Source organism: Pseudophryne corroboree, chromosome 1 (genome assembly GCF_028390025.1).
Source record: "Pseudophryne corroboree isolate aPseCor3 chromosome 1, aPseCor3.hap2, whole genome shotgun sequence".
NCBI classification, from domain to species: Eukaryota; Metazoa; Chordata; class Amphibia; order Anura; family Myobatrachidae; genus Pseudophryne; species Pseudophryne corroboree.
In genome coordinates this window covers 796,654,235-796,668,207 of record NC_086444.1, presented here as the reverse complement: position 1 = coordinate 796,668,207, position 13,973 = coordinate 796,654,235, and the positions used below count along the sequence as shown (strand labels likewise).

The 13,973-nt window shown below is 45.8% G+C and overlaps 1 protein-coding gene across 4 annotated transcripts in view; it reads left to right on the top strand.

Annotated features, from left to right (window-relative positions):
• CFI (complement factor I) overlaps positions 1 to 13,973 on the top strand; it is a 130,125-nt gene that overhangs the window by 69,802 nt on the left and 46,350 nt on the right. Inside the window, exons 8-10 of one of the 4 annotated variants that reach the window (XM_063918781.1) lie at positions 2,463 to 2,507; positions 12,576 to 12,611; positions 13,000 to 13,109. In XM_063918781.1, coding sequence (XP_063774851.1) covers positions 2,463 to 2,507; positions 12,576 to 12,611; positions 13,000 to 13,109 — 191 coding nt within the window. Of the gene's footprint in view, positions 1 to 2,462; positions 2,508 to 12,572; positions 12,612 to 12,999; positions 13,110 to 13,973 lie in introns of all 4 variants that reach the window. The other 3 variants (XM_063918770.1, XM_063918790.1, XM_063918797.1) reach the window with 3 other exon arrangements.

The following is a 13,973-nucleotide window of genomic DNA, read 5'->3' as shown; positions in this document are numbered from 1 at the left end:
GGGCCAAAATACCTTCTACAGTGTGTGCAGTGGGCGGGTTCTGCGCTGCCACCACCAAACTTCGAAGGCGCCGTGGCGTCTGGAACCACGGTTCTGCACTGTATGTGTCGACACGCCGCCTTACCACACCTGTGTGGTGCTGACGAATCCCCACTAGTCGCTTGACTAGGCCTCTGCCGGTAGCTGGCGGAAGGCGGAACTTGGAGACGCTGGTTACACCCTGGACAGCTGGAAAATGGTGCTAGGTTTTGCCTATCCCTGCAGGTCACATGATGAAGCGGTCGGCTTGAGGCAGATGATGTTTATTTGACAAATACAGTCTTCAAAAAGACTCAGCAATACAGCAGAAGTTACAGCAGAATGAAAATAATATAATACATCTCTGAAGCTCACAGGCCTCCTCTTTTTATACAGTTATACCACAATGCATCTCAGTGGGTAGTTCCCCCCTGAGTCCTTTCCATCCAATCAGGATAACTTACAAAATATAAATAAATTACATTTTAAAAGGATATAAGTGCAAAAAAGTAATTTCCTCCTTCCTGTCACACACAAAGTTCTTGTAATTTAAACATAAATCTGCATCCTAGATAATGCAGCCTAAGAAATCTTACATCAAACTGTTGTTAAATTAAACCCACTATCTTGCATTCATAAAACACAATCTGATTACCATGTTCCTGTCTCATACACATCTCCATGCAAACCCAGTGTTTGGGATTACAACAGGAAAGACTGAAAACACAAACAGTCTTCCTTCCAAACCTTAGTTTGTATTTCAAAGAAAATGTTTGCCCACCAAAAGGCCGGCTAATTGACACTTACTTGTGCATAGCAAGTCTGGAGCTAGGACAATTACGATATGACTTGCTATGTACAAGGTGCTGAAGAACAATCATCAAAACCCTTTAGAATCAAAATAACTCATACTGTACTTTTCTCATAAGTGCCCTGTCCATGCAGTTCTATAACTGTGCAGTTCATAATTCTCCAACTACGGACAGCGCAGCAATATAACATATTAAAACACATTATTAAACATACATTTAGTTATGTATAGTGATGGTGCCTAGAACCAAGTTTTCCTTTTTAAAATGGCACATAGTGACCATTGTCTATTTAAAATGGGGCATGGCAGCTGAGGTTAACCCCTTCAGCGCCGCGGCTGCCCTTATCCATGTGGCTGGGGGATCTCCGGCCACAGTCGGGAATTCCCGACTTGTCGGAAAAAAACAGCCAATATTGAATATGTTGGAACCCCTTTCCGACCTAAACCTGTCGGAAGCGCTTCCTACACTTATTGAATACACCCCTAAGACAGTGTTAAATATCTGTAAATTACTGCAATAATATTGATTTTATACATGAACTTATAAACTTAACATTATAGTTCATGCACATTTTGATCAACTTGTGGTTGCCAATACATATAAGCACAATATGTTCTAAAACATATTAAACCTTAACAACATAAAATTATACAGGTTGAGTATCCCTTATCCAAAATGCTTGGGACCAGAAGTATTTTGGATATCGGATTTTTCCGTATTTTGGAATAATTGCATACCATAATGAGATATCATGGTGATTGGACGTAAATCTAAGCACAGAATGCATTCAGGGCTGTATTACTAGGATCATGTCCAGATGTTTTTTCTGTAAGGAATAAACCCCTTTTTTTCTTTGCATCATCAAAACGTGAGTGCTGGTCTTTTTTTCTTTTCTTTTGCAAAAGTGAGTGTCTGTATATATATATATATATATATATATATATATTAGACAGAATTCTATTACATAGAGATATATTATATATTTCTATCTATCCATCTAGCTACAGTATGTATTATGTATGTATATATATATATATAGATAGTATAAACACATACACTCACACCATGGGGGTCATTCCGACCCGTATGCACGCAGTGGTTCTTCGCTGTGGTGCAAACGGGTCTGAAATGCACATGCGCGGCGTGCGCATAGCGCACGCACATCGTTGCCGGGCAACAACGTTGACAGAGAAGAAAGCGGTCATAGCCGCAAGAAGATGGACATCAAGAGAGCGTTGTGGGGCGTCAATTTACCGTTTGCTGACGTTTTCGGGGAGTGGTAAGTAAAACGTAGGCGTGTCCAGGCGAACGGAGGGCGGAGGTGTGATGTCAAAGCTGGCCCCATCGTCGCTGGATCTGTCGCACAGGGTAAGTACGTCCAGGGCGGAGATTAGTTGATTGCACCAGCAGCAAAAAGTTGCTTGGTGCGATCAACTCGGAATGAGGGACTATATCTGGAAGCTTCTTAACTGCAAATGAATAGCACTATTTAATGCTCAAATCATAATTGGACGGATGTAAACGCTTTTCTTAATTTTATCTTATTTTAACAAATTTTGTGAAATATTAACTTTTAACCATGTATGTCAAAGCACATAATAAAATTTTATGTTTTTTTACACAATGTTTTAGTTATAACGACAAGAGGTGAAGACTCTGAAAACAATGATGATAATGGTAACTATAATAATGTGTGTGTTGCATCTACACTTTTATTATTATTATTATTATTATCATCCTTTATTTATGTGGCACCACAAGGGTTCTGCAGCACCTAACGAAGTACATAAACAAATGAGCAGAGCACTCAAAAAACAGTTACTTATAATACAAGACAAGTACATTACATGGTTAATAAACATTGCTACATCAGTGGTCATAGCACTCAAATAAGCAGCAGGTTGGTGGAAACCAAGGGTTAGGTGCCGTTGAAGGTAGTTTGGAGTAAATAATAATATACAGTAAGTAACGGAAGCCAAAGCACATGAGGGAAGATGCCTTGCTCGTGAGAGCTTACATTGTGTGTAGAGAGTGAGGCTGGGTTTGATGAAGAAGTGAGTTTTGAGAGCCCAAATTAAGTTTTGTAGAGAGGCGGAGAGTCTGATAGGGAGAGGGAGAGTATCCCAGAGGTTGGGAGCAGCACAGGAAAAACTTGGAGCGGGGAATGGGTGGCCAGGAGTGTGAAGAGAGATGAGGTCAGAGATGTAAATGGGGCAGAAATGGGAGTGTGCTTTGTAAGTGAGTACGAGCTTGAATTAGGTTCTGAAGGGGAAGGAGGGCCAATGTAGAGCTTGTTTGTATGGGAGGTAGATGTAGTACGTTTGGAGAAGATGAATCGGACAGCAGCATGGAGTATACATTGGAGTGGAGATATGTGGTAGTCAGGGAGGCCAGATAGAAGATTACAGTAGTCCAATCTGGAGATGACCAGTGAGTGGATGATGGTCTTAGTAGCATCCAGAGTGAGGGTCTGATCCTGGAAATGATTTTGAGATGGAAATGGCAGGACTGAAAGGTACTGAATGTGTGGTTTGAAGTACATGGGAGGAGTCAGAGATAACTCCAAGGCAGTGCACTTGGGAGCTATAAGAGATGGTTGTGTCGTCCGTCAATAGATAATACAATTATGAGATGTGAGTTTATGCGGGAGGGTGGGAAGATGGTCAGCTCAGTATTAGACATGTTTAGTTTAAGAAAACGCTGGGACATCCAGGAAGATATAGAAGAGAGACAGTTGTAGATACAAGTAAGGAGAGAGAGAGGGGAGAAAATAGAAATCTGAGTATCATCAGCGCAGAGATGATACTGGAGGTCAAAAGAGCCGATGAGCTCACCTAAAGAGGTTATATAGATGGAGAATAGGAGAGGCCTGGGAGTAGAACCTTGGGGGACACCAACTATTAGTGGAAGTGGGGGCGGAGGTAGAGTCATGAGGGGAGACAGAGAATGAATGGTGAGAGAGGTAGGAGGACAGCTAGGAGAAGGCAGTATCACTTCTGCAGTGTCAAAAGCAGCAGAGAGGTCAAAGAGAATTAACTATGAGTTGTGGCCCTTGAATTTACACACACACACACACACAGAGCCAATTAACCTAAAAGAATCATTGATACTATCCATATTACCAACCACTGAATCTAGACTATTACTACTATATATACACAAAAAGTAGGATTATTATATCCCTATATGGTAGTTTAATCACACTGTAGGATAAATAAGGATCATTTCCTTTAACAGTGTGAGTAATGTAAGTGATGTTCTGTGCTGACAGACAGTTGGCTTTCTAATAAAATTGGGGTTGGCATACCTCTAATGAAAGCAATATACAGTGCTGATACTCCCAGCCTGATGGAATATTAGCCTAATATAGAAACTATCGTGGGCTGTGAGACCTGAAAACGGGAACTGCCATATTCCTATCAGCTCAAAGTGAGGAAACATCCTTATACAGTAGTTCAATGACACTGTGAGACAAATAAGGATTATCGCCTTTAACAGTGTGAGTAATGTAAGTGATGTTTTGGCGTATGCAAACCCTTTCTCTAGTGAAATTAATTATTCGAACTAGAAGAAAATCTGTGCTGACAGATAGGATGCTTTCTAATGAAATTGGGGTTGGTACACCCCTAATGAAAGCAATATACATTGTTGATATCTCCAGCCTGATTGAATATTGGCCAAACATCGATATAAATGTGGGCTGTGAGATTTGAAAACAGGAACTGCCTTAATCCTTAATAAACATCTTTAAAACAACTTTATCAGCTTAAATTGAGGGAACATCACTCTAATGTCAGGACCATAACTTTCATCTTAGACAAACCGCAATAGAAGGAATCTCCCCAATAAATGGGGATCCTTTCCCAGCGATTTGTGATATACGCATTTAAATAGAGACTCAGTGGGGATAGATCATTTGTGATAATAAAAATTACAGATATTGCCAATAAATATGCTCACACAGCTACCTGATAAGGGCCCTCATTCCGAGTCGTTCGCTCGGTATTTTTCATCGCATCGCAATGAAAATCCGCTTAGTACGCATGCGCAATATTCGCACTGCGACTGCGCCAAGTAATTTAACAATGAAGATAGTATTTTTACTCACGGCTTTTTCATCGCTCCGGCGATCGTAATGTGATTGACAGGAAATGGGTGTTACTGGGCGGAAACACGGCGTTTTATGGGCGTGTGGATGAAAACGCTACCGTTTCCGGACGGAAAACCAGGAACGACAAACACTGAACTGATCGCACAGGCAGAGTAAGGTTGAAGTTACTCAGAAACTGCAAAGTAGTTTGTAATCGCAATATTGCGAATACATCGGTCGCAATTTTAAGAAGCTAAGATACACTCCCAGTAGGCGTAGGCTTAGCGTGTGTAACTCTGCTAAATTCGCCTTGCGACCGATCAACTCGGAATGAGGGCCAAGATCTCATATTGAAACACACACGTGGACACACTTTTTAAATCTTTATTCACATTTCTTCATTTCTTCAATTCACATATATGTTAGTCCTTGTTATTTTTTAATTCTATGTTTCGCTGTAGTCTGGATCAATTATTCACAATACAAATCTCATTTAATGAATATCGAATAAAGGTTATATTTTAATAATAGTTCTAGTAAGTGGGTCAATATTACAGATTCTTCTGTTTCTTTTTTCTCCCCAAACCTCAGTGAATACATACTGTAGTTGACAGCACCCCCTGTAAATATAGGATATTATCCATTATTTGGAAAAAGAGGGGTTTTCTCCCAATGGATGTGTGGTGATGAATCTCACACACCTATAAAATATTGATATTGCATTGAGTGTGCAGATACCAAATCTGTGTGTCTTCAGCTGTACCATGAGTGCACCATCGGGTGCACCATCGAAGCTTGCACCAGCCCTACGGCATGTGCAGTTTCACCGTCTTTACGTGGTGCGCTGTGTGATAGCTGCTGTCAACATCTGCAACCCACCCATGTCTACCTAACCACGCCCATGTACTGGCCAGGGACACCCACTAAAATCAGGATTTTGGTACTTACCGATAAATCCCTTTCTCCGATTCCACAGGGGCCACTGGAGTGCAGATACAATGGGGATATAGTAGGCAGTAACTGGGAGCTGGCACTTTAAATTTATAACCATGTGACTAGCTCCTCCCCTACTATGTCCCCCCTCCAAGCCAGTCTTAGTTAAAACTGTGCCCGAGGAGGAAAAGACCAACGTTAAAGTAGAGGAGGTTCTCTAAGCCAACTAAACAGGATAACACCCAGTAAACCTGGAAATATAGTGAGATGGTAACCTGAACAATACGCGCAGTCACACAGTGACATGCAACTCGATAAGTGAAGTAGGAGGAAACAGCGCTCTGTGGAATCGGAGAAAGGGATTTATCGGTAAGTACCAAAATCCTGATTTCTCCTTCATCCACAAGGGGCCACTGGAGTACAGATACAATGGGGACGTCCCAGAGCTCCCAAGACAGGAGGGAGAGCGCTGAGAGTCCTGCAAAACCGCATGGCCAACTGCGATCCAGAGGTCGCAAAAATGTCAACGAGACAAATGTATAATGGCCCGACCAAGCAGCATTGCGACATAAAGTAGACACGGAAAACCCCGTGGGCGGCCGCCCCCGAAGGTCCCCCAGAACGCAAGGAGTACGCCAAAAGGGAAGGTGGAAGCTCACGAGCAACCGCCAAATAAGCCTGTCTGATGGTCAGACATATCCAATGGGCCAACGTCTGCTGAGACTCCGGCCATCCAGGACGGGAGCATCATACAGAACAAAGAAGAAATCAGACTGGCGAACAGTCAAAGTCCACTGTACATAGAGTTGGTGCGCCCTAACAACATCCAAAGGTCATGAACCGGTGAATCCGCCTAGAGGGGCGAAAAATACAAGTGGTGCAGCTATGTGAAAAAGCGGACAACACCCCTGGAAGAAACGACAGCTGAGTATAAAGCTCAGCCGTATCCTCATGTAATATTAGGCAAGAATGCCGACAAGAGGGAAAGAGATAGAAAGCAAGAGACCCAAGCTTTGACACTCATCTGGCCGAAGTCAGTGCCAGGAGAAGGTCCACTTTCCAGGCGAGAGAAAACATTTCCACCGATTCAGGAAATTCCATTGAAAACCCGAGACTGCAAAAAAAGTGAGAACCAGTATGAGGTCCCCTGATGCCGCTGGAGGGTGAAAGGGAGGCTGCAGTTAGAGTACCCTCTGCAAGAAAATCCGAACTTCCAGCAGACAGGCTAATTTACTTTGGAAGAAAACCGAAAGAGCAGAGACCTGAAACTCCGGTAAACCTAGTCGAAGCACCGCCGAGAAAACCACCCGGAGAAATCAAAGACGACGGCTAAATGGAAAACCAAAGGGAACAAACCAACCTTCGTCATTCCCCCCAGGCCACATAAAGTTTCCAAAAGTGGTAAAAGCGAAGCGTGGAAACCGACTTCCGAATTCGGAGCCTAGTAGGTATAACCGAACGAGGGAACTCCGACTTTCTGAGAAGGTCTCGTGGACAGCCAAACCGTTAAACGAAACCTGTGTAAAACTGATGTTGAAGTAGACAGTACCACAGTGGTAGGAGCCAAGGCTCCTACACTGACAATCGGTGCAGGGTGGATCGCCAAGCCCTGCGCGGCCAAACTGGAGACACCAGGAGGACTAGCGCTCATTCTCCCTTTTATGCGTTGCAGAAATTTGAGGCAGTAACAGGAAAAGGCGGAAAGATAGACTAACCAGAAGTTCCAAGGAGCCGTGAGGGCATCCCCGGCTACTGCCGCCAGGGCTCTCATCGAGAGTAGTAAAGGGGCAGTTGAAGAGTCAGTCGGAATGCCATGAGGTCGAACCGAGGTTTTCACCAAGAGCGATCAGCTGACGAAACTCCGGGAAATGTCCACTCACCCGGGTGCCCGATCCGGCGGCTTGACTACCCCTTGAATGAAGATTGGTTTAGCGCTGCACGTGGCTGAAGAGAGAGAGGGACTGGTCCTGAGGAAGGTAAAATCCTCTGATGGACCGTGTGGAGTCCTAAAAACAGAAAACGGTACGAGGGGCATAAAGGAGACCCTTGTTGAATCAGAAGATCGTGGATCATCCGGATATTCAGAAACAACCGATCTGCAGAGAGGGTCTTCAGCAGTAGATTGTCCAGCTAGGGAACAAACGTCACTCCCTGCCTCTGAAGTAGGGCCATCCTGTGACCTCCATGAGCAATGTTGGAGCGGAAGAGAGACCCAACGATAAAAGCATCTGGAACGCTGCCTGCAGTACGACCTTCTTGATGTTGGAAACCGGCAAACCCGTGGTGAAAATGTATCTCTAGCTGGATACGAACCCAAGCCTCGGTGCTTAGAAGTCCTTGCTATTAAAGAGTTGAGCCACAGTGTCTCTACATTGATTAGAAACCTAACCCAAGCATACCCAGACCTCCCAGAAAAAAACACAGACATGTGCCCACCATGTGATCTCCCAGGTGGGAGGGAGGCCCGTGGGTGTGTTGGAGGACCTACAATCAGAGGATGTTGAACCTCTAACTTCGAGATCCGTTGGTGACGGATGTACCGCCCCTGTCGTGGACATGAAATGGAAGGGGCATGGAAATACCGGTATAGGTTCGTCTTGAAGCTGGAGAAGCAGTAAGGTAAATAAAAATGGACTTACCCCCAATGGCCTGTGAAATCCAGGCAGGAAGATCCTTCCCAACTATGCCTGTAATGGACAACGTCTCTTCTGCACTCTAGGAATCAAGATCCACCTGACACTGTCGCAGCCCAAAAAACGTTGGGTTAAGCTAGCCCAAGCGGAAATTCGGGCTCCGAGGATACAGACGACTTTTGGAGACTTCAAGAGAATATAAAGCAGAGTCCTGAATATGATCTGCCAAAGGTATCAGCTGATGCTGATGCAAACCGTCCTGTAACTCAGAGGACAATTGTTCAACAACAACCTACTGTTATGCACACCAGTGCCTGCAGGAATGTACTGGTGTCTGAACTGTTATGCACACCAGTGCCTGCAGGAATGTACTGGTGTTTGAACTGTTATGCACACCAGTGCCTGTAGGAATGTACTGGTGTCTGAACGGATAGGGATGCAAAACAAATGAACTCACAGACAGACTGGGGAATATGACATTACGTACACAGAAGGTGATAGGGTAACAAAATAAACACAAAGTGAACAGAGAAGCCCAGAGGCTAAGAAACTGGGTGTCTCCCTAGTATTAGTAATGCTCAGATGGAAAAAGCAAGATGTTGTGTTTTAATACGTAGAGAACCCGAAATGCTGTTGCTAAGGGCAACAGCAAAACCCTAAAGGGTTACCAACGGGTGTGGCAGTAAACTCCTTGGTCAGAGATGGAATGATAGACACAAGGAGAGTCTCCACAATCCTAATCCTCACTTGCAGTGCACAGGTTCAGCTTACTGCCACTAAACTGACACCTGAACACCTTGCACAGTGAGACAGGATTTAGGCAGGCAAATCTGAGAATACAGCCGCAAACTTGCTAAGTTCACAGAGTAGCAAAAGAACCCCAGCAAGTTAAACGACTGACTCCAGTCTTACTGCTAGGTCTGGATTGGCAGAGTGTAGTACCAAATCCCCAGGCCTATTTGCAGTAAGCAACAACAAATACAAAGCTACACAGTACTGGCTAACTTTCAGGAACTGACTAACCAACAAAGATTCAGCAGCATCTGCTCAACCTGAGAAGAGGCCTTATATAGCAGGTGCTGTCCACGCCCCACTCAAACCTCACAGACTGTGAGCACAAAAACCAGCACCGGATCCCCTGCCGTGCACAGAGCCTGTAACCACTGCACAGCAAAAGACCTGAACCGGAGTATCAGCTGCGCTCAGGTTACTCTGCTAGCACTTGTCTCCCGGTTGCCTTGACGACGTGGCAGCACAGGGCAGGAGACCCTAACACCTACCTGCGTCGGGCAAGGAAGGAACCCTGCTGCCGCCTATTACTTCCAGGCGACTCCTTCAGCAAGGTTTCACCAGGAATCGGCAGCTTCTTGGACCTCCGATATACCGAGGGGTATACAAATGGAGAGATCTTATATTGTTTCCTGCTGTCTGCGGGGAAAGGATAGGAAGACAAACATTGTTTGATACCTAAAATTGTGCATCCGGATGTCTTCAGGACCAGAGCACATCCAGCTCAGCCGAAACCGGAGAAGTCGCCGAACCCAGAGGAACGTGAAGTCTAGTTCCGACTCCTTTACCTGTAGCACCAGACGAACTGCTATCAAAAACGCCTCGCCGCAGAGTGGTGTAACATTGAGGTTAGCAACCTCCTTCTAGAAACCTGGAAAGGAGAAATGACGGACGGGGTCTCTGGTTTTCAGGGACATTACCTGCATAAGCCGAGCTGTTCAAACTGGAGTGTGCTGCAGCTGCCTGGAGGGCTAAGCAGATGGTTCCACCGCACAATCCGCACATAACAGGGAATGTTGTGTTACATGTAGGTAAACGAAAAGAGAAAAGGAGGGTTAAAGAAGTGTAGCCCTATGTAATCCCTGCACTATAACGTGCAGTGACAGGCACGTCTCCCTTCTCTGTCTTCAGATGTCCCCGCTATTAGCATACTGAGCCACTGCAGCTATCTGTCTGATCTGCCAAGGGAAACAAAGGAATAAGAAAGGGAAGGCAACACCTGCCCTGCATGTGGTGTACTGCTAAATTAGTAAGAACAGGTGCAATACATGTTTCCCGGAAGCTCCGCTGGTTGTGGATAATTGCAGCCCATAGTGGGGTGGACCTCTGGATTTGCAGACAGTATGCCTAACCACTAGACTACTGGCTCAGTCACTGTTAAGTTATGTGGGACGAGAACCCAGGTCTGTACCTGGAAGTCCCTGGTATTATAATAAACTGCGGTGAAAGTTTTGTGTTCTTGTACAGTAAATATTCAGTGAGCCTAACTGGGCAATGTGTTGAATTAACAGCCCTAGCCCCTTGGACCATGGGGCACTGACTTAATAGTCGAAGTAGGGTCTAAGCCCCCCCCCCCTCCCCTTGCTATGGCGCCTATGTAAAAGCAACAGCGCTAGCGCTATAACAGCCTGCCAAGGGGGTCCTTGTAATTATTGATAACGCTACTCATCACTGTGAGATGACCTCAACTGTCCACACAAGCAGCGGAGTCCAGGCCGAGGCTTCTGAATGAGGAAATGTGCGCCAGCGCGTGCATAGCCGCTGGAAGTCCATGTCGGGATGAAGCTCCGCCCCCCGTTATGGCGGCCAATTTAAATCTTAAAAACACCGGTGCCAGCATAGCGGGGGGGGTTGGGGGGGGGGGCAGCATCCCCCGAGCAATGGGCGGTGATCGGAGGGAGCAGAGCCCGCTGTGTAGAGTGGGCTCAAGCTCCGCCCACCTCCAGTTTAAAACCCCAGAAGCTCCAGCGTTATCTCAGCGGGGGACGCCCTGTAGGCAATGCGATCCACGGCCGGGGAGCGGAGGAAGCTGAGCCCGCTGTGCAGAGCGGGCTTAAGCTCCGCTCCCCGTATTGGTCCAAAAGCTCCAGCGCTAACATAGCAGGGGCGCACTGCAGGCAATGGCCGGGGAGCGGAGGGAGCTGAGCCCGCTGCGGTGGTGCTGAGCCCGCTGTGTAGCGGGATTAAGCTCCGCCCCCCATAATGGCGCCAGATTTAAACTTACTAGGCGCGCTGAGTATCCCCGCGCCGGCTCTGTGAGCCGTGCCGAGCGGAGATCAGTGTGCGGGGGGAGCGTGCGGGCAGCGGGGCGGTGTAGTGCAGAGTTGCTGAACGGGAGCCCTAACCATTAGGGTATAGAAGGTCCAGAATGCATGACCCAAAACCCCGGCTGCAGAGCCGATGCCAGCGCCAACAGCTCTCTGCGCCGTGCAAGTTAACGGATAGCGGGGAGCGGTGTGCCGCCGGAGACCAGGGATGGGTCAGAGTCTTAAATAGTTAACTGGAGACTTGAACCTGTAACCCTGTGTTCAGGAATGCAGAGCTTAGCTGTGTGAGTTATAAGAGCTCTTCTGGCGGCTGTCTCATGGCTCAGCCTTAGAAAAAAGTTAAGTTTCTACTCACTGCTGCTGCTCCACATTGCAACTTGTGCTTATCCACAAAGCTGGCTTTGTAGATGGAGTGACCGTGACACGCGCCGCACGTAGCAGTGTCCGGCCACTTATACCTACTGCTGCCGTGCTGCCAGGAACTTCTGCTGACGGAGTGGCCCCGACACACGCCGCATGCAGCAGTGTCCGGCCAGTCTCCAGAGAGCTAGTGTCTCCTTCAGCCGAGGCCCATCCCGAGCCGCACGCAGTTGCGATGGGACCCCACTGGCAGCTCCCGCGGTGCAGACTGGCAGTGGCAGAGCTGCCAGTCTGTGAGTGTAAGAAAGAAAAAGAAAAATAACAAAGAAAAAAAAATTATTCAGAGAAGACCCAAGTGACCAGCTCCCTTGGGCACTAAAATAAGACATAGCAGGGGAGGAGCTAGTCACATGGTTATAAATTTAAAGTGCCAGCTCCCAGTTACTGCCTACTACATCCCCATTGTATCTGCACTCCAGTGGCCCCTAGTGGATGAAGGAGAAATCCACACTGCTTGCATCCAAATTCGTTCTGTGTCTCCATGTGTTTGCAATCAGGATGTATGCGATGTGGCTAACGTGAATCAGGACCTGTATGTTCAATTAGTGATATCAGTGTTAAACCACCATTCTCCATTGTACTGCTCTTACTAACTATTCTCTTTTCTAAGCAGAGGAAAGTAATGCAGTAAACTACGACATTGAGGCAGGTAAGTTCAAAACAAACAAAAGTCCTCAAAATGTATTTGTGTATATAGGCAATGTACTACTTGCTTAATCTTATTGGGCTGTAAGCAGCCACTCAGATTTGGTGACCATAGAACATAGCATTGTCCAATCCTTCAGTATGGAGGATACACTTGTTTGGTCGTACATGGTGGAGGGCTACATAGACTTTTTGTGAACACTGACACTGACAATGTTAATACAGCAAATAGCATGAATAATATGGTGATAAAGAAATGTTCTTGGTGCACTGTACACATTGAAAAAAAATGTCAGCATTCTCCAATGAATGCCCCAGGATTAAGCTTTTTTTTTTTTTAAATGGAGAATTAGAATCGTGTAAATGAATGATTGTTTTGTCTTTGCAAAAAGAGAGGAAGTTAATCAGGGACGTTCTCCCAAACCTAAACTGTGGAGTTGCTCAAGATATCCATGGACAAAAGAGAGTGAAGAGAATCATTGGAGGACAAAAAGCAGAAAAGGTACAAACACCTTGTATAACCCCCTAACACACAAGCACATCTGAAAGCATCTTCTCAAATAGAAGGTTGTGTTTAGGAGACAATAAACATGGCATAGCCGAAGTTCACTATGACCACATACAATACAGTATGACATGCCTATACGTTTTAGTATTTGGGGAAAAGGTCTGGATCCAGTAGGTCACAATTAGCTGAACAATGATAATTTAAACTATCAAAATAAATCTTAAGGTGATGTCTTTAATAGGGTACTATTAAAAAATAAGAATTTACTTACCGATAATTCTATTTCTCGGAGTCCGTAGTGGATGCTGGGGTTCCTGAAAGGACCATGGGGAATAGCGGCTCCGCAGGAGACAGGGCACAAAAAGTAAAGCTTTAGGATCAGGTGGTGTGCACTGGCTCCTCCCCCTATGACCCTCCTCCAAGCCTCAGTTAGGATACTGTGCCCGGACGAGCGTACACAATAAGGAAGGATTTTGAATCCCGGGTAAGACTCCTACCAGCCACACCAATCACACTGTACAACCTGTGATCTGAACCCAGTTAACAGTATGATAACAGCGGAGCCTCTGAAAAGATGGCTCACAACAATAATAACCCGATTTTTGTAACTATGTACAAGTATTGCAGATAATCCGTACTTGGAATGGGCGCCCAGCATCCACTACGTACTCCGAGAAATAGAATTATCGGTAAGTAAATTCTTATTTTCTCTATCGTCCTAGTGGATGCTGGGGTTCCTGAAAGGACCATGGGGATAATACCAAAGCTCCCAAACGGGCGGGAGAGTGCGGATGACTCTGCAGCACCGAATGAGAGAACTCCAGGTCCTCCTTAGCCAGGGTATCAAATTTGTAGGAT